Source organism: Atta colombica, unplaced genomic scaffold (assembly GCF_001594045.1).
Source record: "Atta colombica isolate Treedump-2 unplaced genomic scaffold, Acol1.0 scaffold293, whole genome shotgun sequence".
Lineage (NCBI taxonomy): Eukaryota > Metazoa > Arthropoda > Insecta > Hymenoptera > Formicidae > Atta > Atta colombica.
In genome coordinates this window covers 1,132,028-1,146,215 of record NW_017259396.1, presented here as the reverse complement: position 1 = coordinate 1,146,215, position 14,188 = coordinate 1,132,028, and the positions used below count along the sequence as shown (strand labels likewise).

Below are 14,188 nucleotides of genomic sequence, written 5' to 3'. Positions count from 1 at the left end.
TAAATGAATAGTTTTTAATAAAAATATATTTTCTAAAAAAAAACTGATAACTTTCTGATTGTGCAATGATGAAGTACTCATTTCTATTTAGAATGTTTTTCTACAACGCTAACATGATCAAAATTCAAATATATAAATGAAAGAAAAACTAATTAACTCATTCGAAAATTTTGACCTGTGCCCTTTCTGATATCGATTTCATTTTACTGATGATTTGCAGTGTGAATTTGCTGTTTGCTTTCGTGACGTTAGAAGGAAAACATTCAGAGTCGTTCGCATTGACGAAGTCGGCGAGTTGTTTTTCCAAGGCGAAACTACATTAATTAAATGATGCAAGAGAGGATTCCTCTTTACGCGACAAAATGCAGTGCAAATGCAAAGTTCGTGACGACAATGACATATTTTCATTGCATTTGCCTCGATAGTACGCATCGATTGTAGCGGAACGAATGATCATTTGTTAACGGCAACTTATGAACAAATTATGCAACGATTACCATTTAATTAATTCCGTTATCTTTCTCATATATATATATATATATATGTAATTTAATGGATGACGCAGGAAGATCGGTTGACGATACGGCCGCCTATCCGTGATGCATTTACGATAAAATATTCGACCGGATGTTAACGAGCGGTACCGGAAGCTCGTAGACAAATAGCAATTAGAGAACACCGCTGTTCCCGTTCGAAACGAGAACAAAAGATCGTGCAAGTCCGCGTGGATCGATTCGACAAGATTTATATTCGACGGTGCGTCCTCGACGGTAACTAGAGACCGACGAGGATATAAAGAAGGGAGCTCGAAAAAGAGCTGTCGAACAACTATGAGGACAGTGAGTCACAATGGTTCCTCAGCGAATACCTCTGGTAGCATACAAACGTCGTATACTCTAAGGGACTAATATCGCCCGTTGCTGTCGAAATATTGGCGTTTGGCCAAATGGAAATAAATAAAAGGACCATGAGGGACTAGTACTGCCGAGACCATCCTCTGACGCGACACATTCGGTGTATCACGTATGTGACGTTACACACGGTGCCACATTGCTTTAAATTCGTCAGATATGAACAAAACACCGATGCACCTGTGCCCCGATCTGAATACAACATACAACTCAATGTGGAAAGCGATTCGATTTCAATTTGACTCACGAAGTTAGTACGTTCTTATTGAATATAAGAAAAAGAATATATTTTATAAAGGATTATTAAAGTTGAAAAACGCGATAAAATCTTATAAACTGCTTATGAAGCAACGATCGAATATTATTTTATATGAGCTATTCAGCTGAGAGATCTTGAAATGTAATAAAGCGGCTATGATTAAAGTGAACCGTTGTTTCTTTCTTCTTCCGTTATTTTCCAACGCTTTAATATGAAGGCCCATTTTATCATCATGATCTCTCTATTCGTCCGCTTTACAACTTAAGCACCACCATTTTCATCGCTCGGTTTTTAACTGCCTCTTCTCTTTTCCCGTCATTTTTCCCTTTCATCGAGAAATACATTTTCTTAGAAATCTCAGAAATTTTTTGCACTTCACACTTATCATCGCGGATTTAATAAAAGAATCTTTTACGCCATCTCTCTTTAATTCGCGCGAATATATCCGCACTGTAATGACTAGATTTCACGCGCGAACGCGTGGCCATGCAAAGTCGTCTAAATGCTAGGGCAACATTAATAATGGCGCTAAAGCTCACATCTATTTGTATTTGTATACCAAGAGAACAGAGATGGTGAGCACGTAAAAGCATGCAACACCGGCCAGTGTACGATTTACACGCCAAACAAGGCGCTTTGAAGCTATCTGAATCGTGCTCGGATATATTGCTTCTCTCGTTACAAACATGTATATGCGCATTACAGAATTAACACCTCTCTACAGCAGAACGAAGACATAATACAACAGCATACTACATGGGATAAGATCGCAAATTACTTTCGCAAATTAGATATGATTAACATATATTAAAATTTTGTACGTCATTCTGAGAAATTTAAAATTAATTTTCTGTAGATAAAATATTTTTCTGTGCTCGCGATTTTCAAGTTAATAATATATTAAAATATTTCAAGTTAAAATATTTCAAGTTACAATATTTCAAACTAAAAATATATTAAACACATTTCTTACCTCTTTTGCTTGCTTATTTTCTAACTCAAGTCTCTCTCGATTAACTTCGAGGCTGACCAGAGCGTCTAATTTTTCTTGAGTTGAGTCTTCACCCGCTGTCTTCAGTGCCGCTTTCACTTTAGTTTCGTTGACTGTCTGTAATTAAATAATTTCTCTTTGAAAATACTGTTTTTAACGCAATATTAAAATATTAACTCCATGCAAAAATCGCGTGGTTTCGCATGAAAGCATTTCGGAAATATAAATTTAGAGAATATTTACATTAAATGATGCTAAAAACTCACTCTTAATTTCGCCAGCTCTTTTTGCAGATTGTTGACTTTGTGATACATATGCAAGACGAATAAATCGAAGGCTTCTTCGCTAACAGACAACTTCTTATCATGAATATTTATATTGGGAAACAGAATATGCAATTCTTCATTGAAAGTCTCTCGTGCTGCTTGAACCTGCTTCCAATAGCGCTCCGCGATGTTACTACTCTGTAATTCATCGATGTATTTTTTCTTAGCTTCGTCCACATCATCCATAATTTTTCTAATATTTCGCTTCGCAGCCGTTTTCATGTGAGCGGCCGCTTCAAGTACAGGTTCATCGATTGAATTGTACATACGCTTAAGCGAATCTAATGCATCTTTCGCGTGTTCTTCTGCTTGCTGTACAGTCTGTTTTCTCTTTTCTGTTGCCTCTTTTAATCTGCAAACGTGACAAATTTGATTATATAATCGATATACAAGTGAAGTAAAACGATTATGTAAGCATACAGCGATGATTACCTTTGCCAGACGACTCCGTTTACTGTAGTGCCAGCACTTTCAATCACTTTGGTAACATTCTGATTGTATTCTTGAAGCGCATACACTGCCTTTTGATAGGCCGCAATAGCTTTACCAGCAGCTTCTCCACAGTATGTTTCTAACTCGATGAGATTTTGTGGTATTGATTCATCGCGCACAGTTTTGACAGGCGACGCTGGTTTCTCAGTCACTATAAAAGTATGAATTATTTAATTATCTTCCACTTAAATTTTGTAAAACAAAAAATAATGCAAACGTACCAACATCGACTTTTTCGCCCTTATCTTTACTAATACGAATTTCGGTTTGATTCTTGTTAATAGAAGCTTCTTTGTGATCGACCAGTGGTTTAAAAGCTGGCTTGGGCGCTATAATATATACATGCAATTGTTAAAAGTTAGTGGGAACATTATTTATTAAGTATGTAATTCTAAAAAGAATCGAAAAAAGGAATTAGATGAAAGAAGGCTAGAAGAGAAAGTACCAGGAAAAAATAAGGCATGGACAGGAGTTAAGGACTCACGTATATATTCTACAATTTTTGTGTACTTATGTCTTGTCTGACCTGATTCTGATGCTTCTTTGATGAACATGCCTAATATTCTGTAAAAAAATATTCCTATTTCAATGAAGTAATTAATATGATAATTATTAATATTATACATAATTTTTATTTTCTTACGTCTGCTTCATCGTTTCGAAGAACGTAAATACAAAGTCAAAATAGTTGGAATTCTTATCTTCTTGAAAGATAACTCGGATAATTTCATCTGTACCAGGAATCCATCCTTCGAGGACAGCTCGAACCTTTGGATTTCCTTTTGCATATGTTAATATTCCTAAGGTACCTATTGTTACAGCGCCTAGAGTTATCAGTATTCCTGATCCCTGACTTTTGATGCTGTTATGAGAAACGCAAGTAATTAAAATAAATTTAGTGATTAAATTGATGACTTTATTTTTCTGTCGTAATATGAACAAATTTATACGAATAGTTAGCATATATATATAAGATCATAGAAAGGTAACAGAAATATATACATTAATTTAAAAAATAATATGCTAAATATTATAATTCATGTTCTGTATATACCTTTTTGGTGCGGTCGAATACCTCGGCCCAGTAAACCTGGATATAAATCTGACATCCCTGCAAAGTCTAAAAAAATATAAAAATCTATATTTTTGTGTATATATTACAATCAAAACATTAACTCAGTAAATGTATATAAACTTACTATAGTCTGTTGTAGTTAGATACATTGACTAGTATATACATTTACTAAAGTTAACACTTTGGGACATGTTCGGATTTCCATCTGGGTGTTCTTCAGGTATCATGTCATCCTTATGTCTCGCGCTATGTTTTAGCGTCGAGATACTATTGTGTCTCCAGATTGTTTAACAAATGTCAAACGAGAATGATATGACATCCGAGAAGCACCCAGATGGAAGTCAGAACACACCTTTGACTGCGACATAACATACAGATACAGATATACATACAGATACACAATCCATATATCAGAAAATTATTAAGCCTGTTCTTAGATAAACTTTTTGTATGTTAATTTTTTTTCTTTCTTTAATATGGACAGAAAATGAGGAAAGATAAATTGTAAAAGAGTTCAACTAAAAAGAATAAACCTTTTGAATAAAATTATATTGTTCAAAGGTTGACAACTCTTGTATCAAGTAACAACCCAACAAACTTGTCAAAATGACTCAACAAACCTGTCAAATACAGTGGTGATAGAATCATGAATATGACAGATGCCATTCATAAGATTACTCATCAGTCTTTATTTAAGAAAAACATATGCATGGACATAACCTTACCACGTTCCGATTTCATCAAATTGCTCGTAAATAACATAGTGTCATTCGCGTTTTGAGATTTACAAAGCACGAGCACTTCACGAGATCTCCACTGAATAATGACAGGTCTAACAAGCAATGATACCTGTCCAGACTTAAACTTCTGTTGAAGAGCTCACCTTCCATCTGGCTCGTACTTGATGCGCGCCCGCGATTCGTAGTACCTGGCGGTTAGATGTGGCCTGGAGGAGCCGTGTTTTTTTACCTGAAAGGGTAAACGATGTTGAGATCAAAGCTTTTGGAATTATGTAAGCCTTCTTGAAAACAAGCCATCTTTGTGTTGTGACGTGCGAGCCGGGAAACGTTGGCCGCGGTCGGACGTTCACGAAAGCGGATCCCCGGGATTGCCGTTATTGTAGCTAATCCTACATGACGCTCGTCGTCGACCATCGATGAACGCGCGATAGCCGACGGCGGTGGAGTCGGTTGGCGCGGGATCGTCGCGCGACACTGTCGTGAAGACAAGATGTCACGCCGTCGTGTCATCATGCGGTCGCTGCGCGACGATTCCTCGCGGTATTTTAACACGGATGGTTTTACCCGGACGATCGCGTCTCGCCCATCTGCGGTCCTCTCGCACGTGATTACGTACCCGATTCAGACCGTTGTAAGGAAATTTTAATCCAATTCGGAACATCTTTCGAGTTCCGAATGGTCAGGCAGCCAACGGAAAAAGGGGAACGACGGCACAGGGAGAACAGCTGGACGGAGACCGGACCAGACCGGACGGACCAGACTGCGCGAAAAGAAGAATGTTGCGTGCCGTGAGCGCGGCGCTGCGAGGTGGGTATAAACGTAGTCTGCAGCCGATCCTGCGATCGACGACCACGTCGCGAGGTGTTATCACGCGTCGGCCGTGCGCTGCATCATGGTACACCAGCGATTTCACGTCTGGTTGCGTCGCGAACAACGGGATGCGAGACGTAAGAAGGTTAGGTTCGTCTCGCCGCGGTCACCATGACACGCGGCTGGCGGAAGGAACGCTGCGGAATCAGGACGCCGGCGCGTGTTTGAACGTCCACTTGAGGATTCTCGTCTCGCACGAACGTCGAGATCTACATCTTCTTTGGGCATTTTTTATTCGTAGCATTATCATATTTAATTAATTCTTTTTTTAATTCAGTGTAGATCAATACGCAAAAATTCCCATATAATCTGATCAATTCGAAAAAAATCAATCTACGAAACAATTCCCAGTAAACACCATCTAAAAGTAGCATAACATCAATATTATAATCATACTGAACAATTCCCATATAATTTGTATGTTTCAATTCGAAAAAATCAATCTACGAAACAACTCCCAGTGAACACCATCTAAAAGTAGCATAACATCAATGTTATAATCATATTGAACAATATAAATGTAATATAATACATGTATGTTCAATAACAGTTACATTAACTATATTTAGCAGAGAAAATAGCTTTGTAACTTTTGTAAAATTCTTTAGTGTGATTGGTTTCGTCCTCACTGGATTTAAATATATAAAATTTATAGATTCCAGCCTAGCAAATAAATTTATAAAGTTCATGCATTTAAACCTAATAAATACATTTCAAATCATATTAAAGAATTTTACAATAATTGTAAAGCTATTTTTTCTGCTGAATGTAACTATCATCAAATGTGAAATCATAACATTGATTTATATTACTTTTAATTAGTATTTATTGGAGTTTAACATTCTATTTGTACATACATGTTAAACACTCAAGCATAATTAAATTTTATCACATACACTATGTCAGAAAGTTTAAGACCAAGCGTTTTAAAGACTTAATTTTATGTTCTTTTTATTTATTTTTTAAAATATCCGCAAGTCCAATTTTATTTTTCAATAGCGTAATATGGCCCTGAAGGTATCATTAAATAAAAAACACAATTACTAGATTGCATTATTTGTTTTATAATTTTACCATAAATTATGTATTTTAAGATTACATCACATTGGTTCAAAATTTTCTGACAATAGTGTACATTTAAAATATAAGACATTTTTCGTTGGTTTTGTGATTTATCTTGCAAGCACACATACTGGATTTAGTGTTCTTTCAGGAATCGGAACAAGGACAACGAGTATAAATGCGACAAATTGCATTACTTCAAAATGTAATTCCGTTTTGAATTCCATACAATACAGAGAGTTTGGAGCATTATCAATTGCTGTCCAGAAATGGGCAGCTGTCGGACCTACGCAACATAAAACACTACTAAAGTAATGTAGAATATTGCAGAAGTGATTTGTGAAACGTGTTGATTTTTATGTAAGATACTAAGATACTAAGTTGCTATGTGAAAGTAATATTATCTTTTCAGCCATGTGACAACAGAAAATCTAGCTTTGCCAGCAGAACCTATTAATATTCCAGTAAGAACTGTAATCAAGTTTACTATGTCAAAAGGAAAGCGGCAGACTGTGAAGACAGTCCTAACACGTTTCTACCGATTGCACTGGTAATATTTCAAGAATATATTAAGTACATAACAATATCAAAAATTATAGATTGCATCAAATATTTCTAAACAATCATATTGGTTGATACTTATATTTGAGATCGTTTTAAGTATCGTCTTAAGATGTTTAAGTTTTAAAACATAATAAACCACATTAGCATTTTAACCTTTAGTATACATTATTGATTGAATCATGTCTTGAACATTTCTTTTTTTAAAAAACTAAGATCACATCAGGTAATTAGTTAAATATTCGTATACAATTTCTTTAAATATACACAATCTTATCATTATACAAATATACAAATCTAAAGATAATACTTTTTGATTCCACAATGAGGATTTCTATAGAAGCTATCCTCTTTTGGAATGCCAACATTTTATAAACGTCATCATAATTCACTTTATCAGAGCGAAGAGTAGTCTGATATTGATACTTTCGAAAGATGTTAAAATATATGGAAGGATCACTTCATAATTTTTCTATATTTATTAAGATGATGAAAAATAATCTGAAATACAAATGACTCATCATGTGTAATAAAGAATTGGAAAATAATTGTATATACTAAGATTATGATTTAAGATGGTTTTGAATACTTAAGTCCAATTTCACAACTTACTCGGTTAATTTTTAACCGAGGTTCAATTTATTTCTCTTTTCAATTTTAAAATTCTCTATCTTTTTCCAATTCTAAGATTAAGAGGTTAAGAGTAAACTGTGAATTGTGAAACTGGGCTTCAAGAACGAATATCAGCCATTTGTAGAAACTCAAAATTTCAAGAGATATAAAATAAAATGTTGCAGGGGTATCTGGATCAGAACAAGAACAGGTCGACACAATAAGCTATGGACAAAATCGTTTGCCAGAAAGAAGAGGCTGAGGAGACATGTGTTCTGTAATGCCACACAGTCGACGCTTCTGGACAAGATGGTATCTAAGTACTGGAAGAGGCGGCACTATTATATTGACGATCCGTACGAACCATATCACAATCGCGAAGAATTCAGAATCACTCGGAGAAAACCATTACCTTAATCATTATCTAATTGTTAATTACTACATTGTAAACTTTTGATTGAATATTAAAAATGATATTAAAGATGATGCTAAAACAGACCGCATTCTCTTTTACTTAAATATTAATTATATTTATTACGTAATCAATGCTACTGTCTATTCTTCTGGATGTATCATAAAATATTCTGTATAAATATTTATAGATAGTGTTTTAGATTATCATACATATCCATGTTTATCGATTGTGATTTTAGTAAACAAAATATTAAATATTTATATTATTATTATTATATTAGTTTAATATTATATACATATACATAACAAAAAATATTGATTATGGAAAACACAAATTTTTTCTTCGCAATTTCTCGCTCCTTTCTCCTATTACAATAAAGTTCACGTATTTAATTAGATGCAAAATTGATGACAATATAAACGGTTCTAACGTTTTTTATCGCCAATGTTGGAGCTATTTATTTGTCGCTTTAAAATGATAAGATTACATATATTTTGCAACGTCATATTCATCAGTTCGCGAGCGTTCTTATTTAGCGAACCTTCAATAATTCTCTACGTTTCTCTTTTTTTTTTCTTTTCCATCAATATGTCTAAAATATTGCGTAAATCAGTCTTTTTTTCTTTTTTTTTTATCAGGAGATCACGTGGTTGGATCTCTAACATGCCGCGTGACAGGCGTGCATGACACTCGCGAAAACTGAGAGCGTGGCCTGACGGCCTATGTGGCCTCAGTTCTCATTTCTCAGTTGCGTCTCGTCTTTCACGGTGTTCGTGTCTCTCGGTTGCTTTTGACTTTCATTGACCGATTAGCTCTTTTTGCTCCCTGTCTCGTTCTCTGCTCGCATATCTCTCCCACTTTCCCTATCAATTACGCGTTAAAAGATGCCATATCGCGGAAAATTACGACTACTAGGGAGAACGTGTCTCGCGATCGCTAATGCGTGCGGGAAGAGCGAGGGCAGTCCGTGTTTTGCCGTTGCTAGCATTACCGATAGCAGAAACTTCTCCATAAGTTGTGCGCTCGATATGAGGTGAGCATATACATTGTACAACTCAGGGCTGTACAACAGATATATGGAATCTTGTGCGTTTGGGTAATTGAGCCTTCGAACATCATAATTATATCGTTGTTCCACGATTTCGTTGTGCTGGATGCAACACCTCTGATGAAAGGAACACCTCGCTGTCGCGCTGTTCTGATTTTATGACAATATTCAGTATTCGATTATATTTAAGATCGTTTTGATCATCCATCTGCAATCATTTTTTACTTCCTACCTTGCAATATATTTAGACTTTTTTAGTTTTTTTACTATTCTAGATTTTCAAAAAATGTAGAAAAATTCAGGATTATTTTCCAACATTTCTGTCATTATCAAATAGTTTTTTAACTCAAATATTAAAACTTTTATTTACTCCGTCATTTTTAACAATTGCTATTTTAGAGAATGAAATTTCGTTTGTGCGGTGTGCTTAAAAAAGTAGACTACAGATAGAGGGTTAAGAAATTTGTTTTTTGTTTTTGCATTAAAACAGCACTAGAAAACTTGCCTTTTCATTTTGATCAAATTTCAAACATATATCTATTTCACTTTAAATGTACACTTATTTCAGAAAGTACACACTAGTTCAGCTGTAAAAAACAGATCTAAGGATGTCAAAATGCTATATAATCGTTTTATATTGATTAAAGTCATTATATAAGATAATGACTTTAATCAATATAAAACGATTATATAGCATTTTAATCTCAATTTAATTTATTATTTATCTTTTTCTATATATATAATTCTTTTTATGTGATTTGCTGAATATATTATTTCCAGATTCTCTGAAATCAAACTTATTGATATATTGAAAAAATTACTATGTAAATCTTAATATATATTTTTTAAGCATTAAGTAAACATTTACTTAAAATAAATAAATATTTATTTAATAAAAATAATTAAATTAATGATTCTTGTACCAAATAAATGTGTTTTTAAATATTTATTTAGAACTATTTAAACAACTATTAATTACAATTCGTATACTTATTTCAATGTAAAAGTTTCCGATCAAATTGTGAATACTGTCTTTAGACACTTGTGATACTCGATCCGATTTTACGATTCAACTGTTCATGTCTACCTGACGCAACAGTCACATGTAATATACGTCACGTTGTCTACCTATTAAAAGAGCATGCCTTCGGAGTTACGTCTTTGGAATCTAAAAAAAATCTTAAAAAATCTCTTTTTCTTCCTTATATGAAGATCACATGTTTGGGGATGATAAGTGAAATCGATGTTAATGTCACTAAATGATTCATAATAAATAATTAGAGGCTTCTGGGAGGCATCTACATAATTTTAGAAATTTTAATGAAACATATTATTAGTTGCATTTAGTTTGAAAAATAGTTTTTGTAATGCAGTAAAACAGTAATTGTGATTCTTATCATTGGAAAACTCGGTTATTGAAATGTGAAATTTACGAAATGTTTGAATTATGAAAGCATATAACATAATGTATATTTTTCTAAATTGGATTCATTATATCACAGACCATTAAACTATATTTTTAAAGCTAACGCACACACACACCACACACACACACACACACGCGCGCGCGCGCGCGCGCGCGCTATTATTACCAACTATTTTTATCAACATGAGAAAATATGTATTAAAAAATTTTGAAAAAATTTTGAAAATATTTTCAGAGCTCTATGAGAAGGAAATAAACAATTTGATTTTTTATTTCCTACTTCTTGTACATAATTATTAGATTTCCGCATGTGAATTAATTAATTTTATATGATTTCCTTGGATTTCACCGCTTGTCGTAGTTTCGTGGCGAGCATGAAATAAACGCGTTATCGTTAGAAAGTTATATCATATGTAACGATTATTCCGACTGGTTCTCACGATTTTCCTGATCGATTAACGTGGCGTTAATCACAATATATTTTCGCAGGTTCGTTCAATTCGCAAACAAAAATGGTGGCCCGCAACATCTTGGGGTCCAGCTGAAGCAGGGAGGTGATATTATCGCCGTGTCCGCGGTTGATTCGCGAATACCGAACACATTGAAAAAATTTCTGGAGGGCGGTGACGATCTTCTCAAGAAGGCCAAGAGGTAGGAGAGTTCAATAACTAATCAATAACTAAATCCGGGCTAACTCAAGGAATTTTGAGAATCATACAAAATACAAATATTTGCGAAAACTAATGATGATATGTCAATGTATGATAATTACAATAATATTATAATATGATATATAATATTTGTACGAATTTGACGCGATTTGTAATTATTTAATGACGTGTAGATACTTCCCACCAAATTAAATTAGACTGTAGAGAGATTATGATTAGAAAGTGATTTGGAATAGATAACCAACAAGATCAGAGTAATGTTACTCTTTAATATCATAATTACTCTCAATTATATATATTATTTTTAAGACAAGTTTCCAGTTGAATACCTTGGAAAAATATGTCTTTTAATTGAAAAAATATAATTACAAGTTCAACTTGGGGTTATTTCACAAGTTTTTTCCTTGAATCTAGAATTCTAGACTTTAGTACATATAGATGATATATGATATTACATTAACGGGTAATGTGAGAGAAAAAAATATCCGATCTCAACGTGAACATTTATTTCGCCAGGGACGACGATTTCGACCTAAGGAAGGCAGTAGAGAGGTTGGTGCTTTCGGAATTCGGTTCGTGTGATAAAGTAGTTTTCCCCTTTTTTTCTTTCCTTTCGACTAGTTACTTGTTACAATATTACATTCTTCGCTTACGCACATATACCGTTGATCCTCTTTTAGGCATAATATATCGAGTCATCTTTGAACTTTTTTGTTATCAATATAGCCTTATCAAGTTCTTTTATATTTAATTTTACATTATAGAATTTTTCATTGCTAACAGATATATTAACTAAATTCCGAGTTGTTATTCGCGATAAAGGCGATAAAGTTAGAGAAAAAGTACACATAAAACAAGTGCACTCAAGGAATTTCTTACAATCCTATCACATAATTTTTCTTCTCTCTGCGAATAGAAGAAAAATATAAATTCGTATTAAATAATTTTTGGTTTGATATTTTTGGTTTTCATACTGTTGACAGAAAATGTGAGTGACTTTGAAACACGATAGCACAATGATATAATCAATAATATAATAACTGTGCAACGACAGAATTTTAATCGTGTACAAAATAAAATTGCTATCGCTTTATCAATAATTTTGTGAGTAATGTCAGTATGTCCAATTGATAAGATGATAGCTATCTTATTTGTACTCGATTAAAAATTCTGCCGTTGCGCTATCATTATAATATTGATTATATCATGGCATATGTACCGCTGTTTCAAAATCACTCTCATATTTTCTGCAAATAATGTGATTCGGGGATAACGAGAACAAAAATTCCTAGGACAAAAGATTTTTCAAATTAAATCAATTTCATAATTTGACTATGAAGTTAATAATGTAAACGTTGTGCGCTTAGACCGCGACCTAAACGATAGATGACTTTATTCCTACAGAATAAATATCTATTGTATAGGTATACGCGGACTAAGGGCACGGTATAAACGTAGCCATAAGCTTATATAAGCTTCAAAATAAACAACATTACAAATATATACTTGAGAATTTATTACCAATCTATATATTATCCCTGAACAATTAAAAAACGTGTCGCGTGACTAATATATAAATATAAGTGTTCTCGCAGATTTTATTTCCAATCATTAGTGGATGATTACTATGCGTCACGTTATCACGTGACATTTATAAATCGTGCATTGCATGTTTCCTGCTCAACTTATCGATCTCGGCTAAGTCTCGACAAACATCTCATCTATTGATTGTATCCACAGTCTCGTCACTTTGCTATCATTGAAAGTTTTTGAGCTTTCGCATAACGCATTATATCGCGACATTCAACAATTAAGTCTTATCACTGTATGTACTAACTTTCAATTAGATGCAGCTATTAATAAGGACGAGAGCGCAATTTTGCATAACACATCAAGTATGCATAAGAAAAATGAACTAATCCAAATCATTCCTTCATTTTTTTCCTTTTCATAAAATTAAAGATTTTGATTAGTTGATTTTTTTATGCTTTATGCATTATATGTTATGTGCAAAAGTCTGTGCGCCTTAACTCAAGAAGGCGCCTCGTTCTGTTGCCAATTGGCAGTCCGTCAAGCTTCTTTGGGACAGCTGAAATTTCTTAAGTGAAAGTAGCACGCTTTAGTGAATAGAGTTTATTTAGCGTTTATTTATCTGCTCGATCGTATAAAATATATTTTTATTTATTTTAAAATTGAATTTATCAATCACGTCAGACAATATGATTAGCTATCAAACTAGGATAAGTAATAAAAATAGTAATCGATTCGCTCTAATAGAACATTCATTTATGCAATATCGCTTTCGTTCGTTGTTACAGTTCGTGTACGCCAAGAAAACAAGCATGAATGTTTCTCTGTACAACTTCATTTTACTTAGAAAAGAGAGATAAAATCTCTTTCTGTTAAAGTTGAATGTTTTCTATACATTCTTCATGTTATGATATAATAATGTAGTCATATTAAAAGTTACTGCATGCAGTATCTTAAAATTGTATGACATTTATGTTACTAATAATTATAATAATCACTGTTACTAATAATTATAATAATGTAAATTACTAGTAATGTAAATTACAATTGTAAATTATTCGTCTTATTTCATCTTCTCCTATTGATGATATTCATGAAGCCTTCCTTCAATAATTTTTGCAAAAAGGAGTGCTATTATTTTGAAAATGATGTATATATAGAGAAATAATTAAAGAAATAATTATATCATTAGAGCTAGT

At 33.4% G+C, this 14,188-nt stretch overlaps 3 protein-coding genes across 5 annotated transcripts in view; 2 read left to right on the top strand and 1 right to left on the bottom strand.

Annotated features, from left to right (window-relative positions):
* LOC108690061 (MICOS complex subunit Mic60) overlaps positions 1 to 5,543 on the bottom strand; it is a 43,055-nt gene extending 37,512 nt beyond the window's left edge. Inside the window, exons 1-9 of one of the 2 annotated variants that reach the window (XM_018197143.1) lie at positions 5,411 to 5,543; positions 4,938 to 5,023; positions 4,034 to 4,099; positions 3,623 to 3,841; positions 3,506 to 3,543; positions 3,201 to 3,308; positions 2,920 to 3,130; positions 2,428 to 2,839; positions 2,144 to 2,278 (exon numbers count right to left, since the gene is read on the bottom strand). In XM_018197143.1, coding sequence (XP_018052632.1) covers positions 2,144 to 2,278; positions 2,428 to 2,839; positions 2,920 to 3,130; positions 3,201 to 3,308; positions 3,506 to 3,543; positions 3,623 to 3,841; positions 4,034 to 4,099; positions 4,938 to 5,023; positions 5,411 to 5,455 — 1,320 coding nt within the window. In that variant the 5' untranslated portion in view covers positions 5,456 to 5,543. The remainder of the gene's footprint in view (positions 1 to 2,143; positions 2,279 to 2,427; positions 2,840 to 2,919; positions 3,131 to 3,200; positions 3,309 to 3,505; positions 3,544 to 3,622; positions 3,842 to 4,033; positions 4,100 to 4,937; positions 5,024 to 5,410) is intronic. The other variant, XM_018197144.1, reaches the window with a different exon arrangement.
* On the top strand, positions 5,482 to 8,387 carry LOC108690062 (39S ribosomal protein L35, mitochondrial). Its single transcript, XM_018197145.1, has 4 exons — positions 5,482 to 5,601; positions 6,878 to 7,037; positions 7,139 to 7,276; positions 8,085 to 8,387. The coding sequence occupies exons 1-4, from the start codon at positions 5,571 to 5,573 to the stop codon at positions 8,314 to 8,316; spliced, it is 561 nt and encodes a 186-aa protein (XP_018052634.1). The 5' UTR covers positions 5,482 to 5,570; the 3' UTR covers positions 8,317 to 8,387.
* Positions 8,388 to 9,074: 687 nt separating this feature from the next.
* Positions 9,075 to 14,188, top strand: part of LOC108690033 (fumarylacetoacetate hydrolase domain-containing protein 2) — an 8,745-nt gene continuing 3,631 nt past the window's right edge. The window contains exons 1-3 of one of the 2 annotated variants that reach the window (XM_018197097.1): positions 9,075 to 9,347; positions 11,278 to 11,439; positions 11,976 to 12,011. In XM_018197097.1, coding sequence (XP_018052586.1) covers positions 9,199 to 9,347; positions 11,278 to 11,439; positions 11,976 to 12,011 — 347 coding nt within the window. In that variant the 5' untranslated portion in view covers positions 9,075 to 9,198. The remainder of the gene's footprint in view (positions 9,348 to 11,277; positions 11,440 to 11,975; positions 12,012 to 14,188) is intronic. The other variant, XM_018197098.1, reaches the window with a different exon arrangement.